Source organism: Priapulus caudatus, unplaced genomic scaffold (genome assembly GCF_000485595.1).
Source record: "Priapulus caudatus unplaced genomic scaffold, Priapulus_caudatus-5.0.1 Scaffold2, whole genome shotgun sequence".
Lineage (NCBI taxonomy): Eukaryota > Metazoa > Priapulida > Priapulimorpha > Priapulimorphida > Priapulidae > Priapulus > Priapulus caudatus.
The window spans coordinates 523,444-528,225 of NW_014577063.1; the positions used below are offsets into that span (position 1 = coordinate 523,444).

General features: G+C 37.2%; 2 protein-coding genes across 4 annotated transcripts in view; one reads left to right on the forward strand and one right to left on the reverse strand.

Moving 5' to 3' along the window:
- LOC106819318 (5' exonuclease Apollo-like) overlaps positions 1-882 on the reverse strand; it is an 8,114-nt gene extending 7,232 nt beyond the window's left edge. For 2 of the 3 annotated variants that reach the window (XM_014824113.1, XM_014823998.1), the window contains exon 1: positions 611-731. The gene's annotated coding sequence lies outside the window, so the exon portion shown is untranslated. Of the gene's footprint in view, positions 1-610; positions 732-862 lie in introns of those variants that run through there. The other variant, XM_014824060.1, reaches the window with a different exon arrangement.
- A 56-nt stretch (positions 883-938) lies between these two features.
- LOC106819669 (uncharacterized protein C2orf47 homolog, mitochondrial-like) lies at positions 939-4,782 on the forward strand. Its single transcript, XM_014824303.1, has 5 exons — positions 939-1,461; positions 2,341-2,418; positions 2,797-2,926; positions 3,365-3,494; positions 3,773-4,782. Exons 1-5 carry the CDS (start codon positions 955-957, stop codon positions 3,873-3,875), a joined length of 948 nt encoding a protein of 315 aa, XP_014679789.1. The 5' UTR covers positions 939-954; the 3' UTR covers positions 3,876-4,782.

Here is a 4,782-nt window from a genome sequence, read left to right on the forward strand (position 1 = left end):
TATATATAATATATAATATATATAGGGTTAGGGTTAGGGTTAGGGTTAGGATTAGGGTTAGGGTTAGGGTTAGTCAGAAATAGCTAAACGAGCGAGGTCAAACAGAGGTCAGGGGGACATAGACCCTACGAGCGACAGTGACAGTCACGGGTAAGACTAATCCCCGGGCACTCTGTGAGGGTGAGCCCACAGTGTAGGGGTGGTCGGGTAGGGTAGAGTCGGGTAGGGTAGGCCTAACCCTAACCCTAATCCTAAACCTAACCTAAACCTAACCATACCCTACCCGACCACCCCTACATTGTGGGCTCGCCCTCACAGAGTGCCCGGGGGATTAGTCTTTTCCGACAGTCACAGACACAGACTACAGTGTCAGTGTAATACTAATAGTAATACTAATAGTAATAGCTAATACTAATAGTAATAGTAATACTAATACTAGTAATACTAATACTAGTAATACTAATAGTAATAATACTAATACTAGTAATACTAATAGTAATACTGTATTTCTATATTACTTAAACTAATACTTATTAGTATAAATTAATTGTTGCGACACACTAGTGCCAGACAGTCACAGTAAGGGCCATAGTATTACAGCTAACATTACCCTAGCTCTACGATCTTATGACGTTGAATTACATGTACAGATGAATTATAGATCATGTGAACGCAGTCGTAACTTGAAACATCAACAGATTGAAGTTGAACCTTCCCTTTCAAAAAGCGTTTACCGCCATCTATTAATAATGTTATATTTTTACGTCCACGAATTCTTTTATTTTATCAATTTATTAAGTAGTGTTTTCTGCTATGGATTATATTAATGTCTCTAATTTTGCTGTAATCACAAAAAACTTACCATATATGATATTATGCAAGAAAACAATAATACTGTAAGTAAGTGAATAATTCGAAATCATGATGCAAGAGGGCAGGGCAAGTGAATTAGAAATGGCCGCCCCTATAGTTAACAGAAACTTTCTTCAAGTTATAAGTAAATTGGCCGTTTTACCGAAGTACCATGCGAGGACTGTCTCGCAGAAGCAATTTTATTGTTGCGCAGCAAATATAGATTGGCGAATCCGATATAAAATCGTCGGCAATGACCTTAGTGGACATTGTGCACAAAATATTAGAAACTTCTCTCGGTCTTTGTCAACTATAACAACACCAAACAACAACATGGCAATAACAATAACGAATTACTTTGTTCATTGTCGAGACAAAAGTAGGCCTAACCATATCCAAGATCAGCGACGTTATTACTGCTCTCCAGAGGAAAGTGACAAGCAGCATGTGACAAAAAGTGAACATATTCCTATGAAACTCATGGATGTTGATGATATTGTTTGGCCAAATTTGTGGAAAACAATAAAAAATCAAATTTACTACAAACTTGTGCAAATATATTTTGATAACAAGTTTTCTATCACGGAGTTTACAGATGGAACAAAGCAGGTTAATGTCATGTAATACCGAAGATATTTATCTGAGCATGAGAATCACGTTTTGTTTTGATGTTTGGCAGAAATGTTTCTTTCAGAGTTTCGCCGGAAATTGCCGATTGTGGATATTTTTAATTATGTGTTGCGTGTTGTTGAGCCTTGAGGTGATCTAAATCAGCAATTATTATTGGAACCAGTAGAGAAGGTGGCAGAAGGAGAGGGGGAAAGTGGGAGGGAGGAGTGAAAGGAAATGAGTTCTAGGTATGGAAGGAGGGAAGTAATTGAAAGATGTAGAGAGAATAAAGGAGAATAAGCGGAAGGTGGCAGCAGTAGAAAGGGGAGGAAAACAGAAATGGTAGATGTGTGGAGGTAGAAGAGGGTAGAAGTTCAAAGAAGTAGAAGGAAATAAGGTAAAAGGAAGACTAATGGTGGCAGAGAAAGGTAAAGAAGGTGGGGGAGGCAGAGAGGCAATAAAATCTATAGGGGAAGGAAGGTAGAGTAGTAGATGATGGTATAAGAGAAAGACGATAGAGAAGCACAGAGGCTGGAGTAGTCGAGCTTCTCATCTCCTCTACCTAATGTCTTCCCTTGCTATTCATTCCCACTCCACCGCCATTCCATAATCTACTTTCTCCCCTCTACCCCTTTCTCATATTTTACCTCCACATTCTACCCTTGTCTGCTGTCTATAATTTTATATTTTTATAATTGCAAAATTGAATAAATTTTAATTTGGTAAACGTGTATAACAGTTTTTTTTATTTGTTGCTCTTTTTTGTAAAGCCATACTTGACAGGTCTGATAGTTCAATATTAAAAATTTGCATATTTGCACTTGATAAATTTGATATTTAAACACATTATAAAGTATGGAATGACTTAATATTTTGCAGGCATTTTCGTATGTTTCCAACTTGCTCTCAGATGGAAAGTTTGATGAATTGGAGGATGAAAAACTTGTGACTGGAGAGGTTAGTAGAGCTATTTATGATTCTAACTGTTAGTGTTACTCATATTAAACACTGCTGTAATAATAATGCACCCGACTGCACAAAAGTGGTCTTGTATAACACAGTAGTGCTACTCCTAGAATAAATCTCAATAGACCGAAGCAGTGGAAGACTAATAACTTGGGATCAGTCTAGACCAGAAAATAGTTTACAGTATTCGAAATAAAGGCTATCCGTTTGTCCTCACTTGTCCATTTCCACGGAGGACAAGTAGATCTGTCCAGTAGCCTGTCTGACCCGTTTTCTTAGAGTAGCCATTAATGCAGGATATTTAGGTAAGAATTTGTGGTTCTCCTCACAAGTTTTAATTCACTATATGATCCATCCATTTGTTTTCAGGCCCTTAGAGAGGTGAGGTGGAACTATAATAAGTTGGATTTAAAGCAGAAGATGCTTCTAGCAGTTCCCACCTCTGACATCTATTTTGCCTTTCCTTACGAGGTTGAAATAATATATGATGAAGAAAAGGGTTTGTATTGTCTTCTGTATACCCCATTGCAACTAAGGCCAAAACATAATATAGGTGTGGTTACCGTTTCCCGACCGACTCTATTTATTCCCAGCGACCCTAAACATTTTATTGTCAATTTTCTTTAAAGTAAAAAATAAAAAATAAAAATATGAATTGGACAGTTCCTGTTTCAAAAGGCACAACGCACATACTTCGGACATGGTTCGTAAATAAAATGTTTCAATAAAATAAAATGTTTTTCCTACCTACCTACCCTATTTTTTTCGGCATGAAACGGTAACCACACCTATATTTTGTTTTGGCCTAATCTGTGATTTAGTGATGCCAAATAAAAAAATCTCACATTTGCATGGGTAGTATCTAGAAATATAATAATTGCAATTTCCTTTCCTTTTCCTAATCCTTACAATATACTATCTTCACATCTTCACGCAGGAAAGAAGTTTCTAGAGATTATGATGGTGTTCCACTGCTTCAAAGGATTAGATACTTTCAAAAAGAGCAGTGAAGCCACCTTTAATGAGCTGCAGCAAAACAAATCTAATATAACAATAGCAAATTACAGGTAAGTGTCACATCCCATTTATAAAAATGCTACGTATTGATCTATACACTCTTATGTCACAACAACAATGTCGTGCGTTGAATTAACATTTTTTAGGGAATTCACTGTCATAAGATTACTTTCATAATTTACTGTCATAAGATACTTATAATCCTCCAAGAATTACGAAGTGTTTCTTTTTCTGGCCAATTATGTGTGAATGTCTATAATGTGCCCGGTCTGCATTTGAGCAGCGTCATTATTTCACGTAATTTCGGATTAATTCGATCACATTTCAGATTTATTCGAGAGTACACAAAGGGAGTGAATGGCAACTGGACAATTAACGTGCTAAATCACATCAGGCCGATAGAGCATGAGGATGAGAAATCATCCAGCTGATCTGATCCGATTGATAATTGGAGACGTAGTGCTTACAACATGTAGGAAGTCATAACGCAAAGAGAAAAACTCGTAGGTAAATAAACCGCACGTCATCAGCAATGTGCTGTCGTCAGAAGAATCTACAGAGACCGATGGGACACTCGATTCGTGATTGAATTTTGCAGTGATATGCATGCAATTCAATGCCGAGGCAGGATTTGTGCTGATTAAAGAAAGCTAGTTTTGCTAGATGGAGGATGAAAGAGGATATTAGATTCAATTTCAGATTTATTTTTTAAAAGCAGCAGCAACACGTCTCTGTAACATTTACGTCTTGAGGTGTAGGGCAGATTACATTGCATAACTGCTAAGCTTGGCTGACAAGTAGGCAATTGCAGGCGTTCAGTTCTGTGGCTGTTTTTCTCTCCTTCTCATGGCTTCCTCTGTGTTCACCAAATTCTAGGCCTAACTCGGTAGCTGTCATCGTTTCCAAGTGCCAATGATCAACTTTTTGCCAGTTTCTTCAAACCACAATTTCCAAAATTCTTTTACTTCACCCTGCAATTACTAAGCCGTAGTAATATGAGTGTTATCTAGACTGGCGCTACGGATATGTATGAAGAACTGTGCGGTAAAATGCACATCAGGGACCAGATGCAACTACAGCATGGAACTCTTGGAAAATTTACAACTTGCATGTTTCTTGAAAGTATTACGGAGAAACCAAAATGTAAATAGCTATCAAGCCTGTTTGTGTTTACTGCTTCACAGATACAGATGTATGGCAAATTCATAATGGGGTATATTCAATATAGTGGTTTTCTATATAAGTGTTTACACAGTCAGTTTCTTTAGGAAAAGTTCGTTGTGATATGCTGGAAGTTTAACGAGGGTTTTTAATAAAGACTAAACCATGCAAAACAGA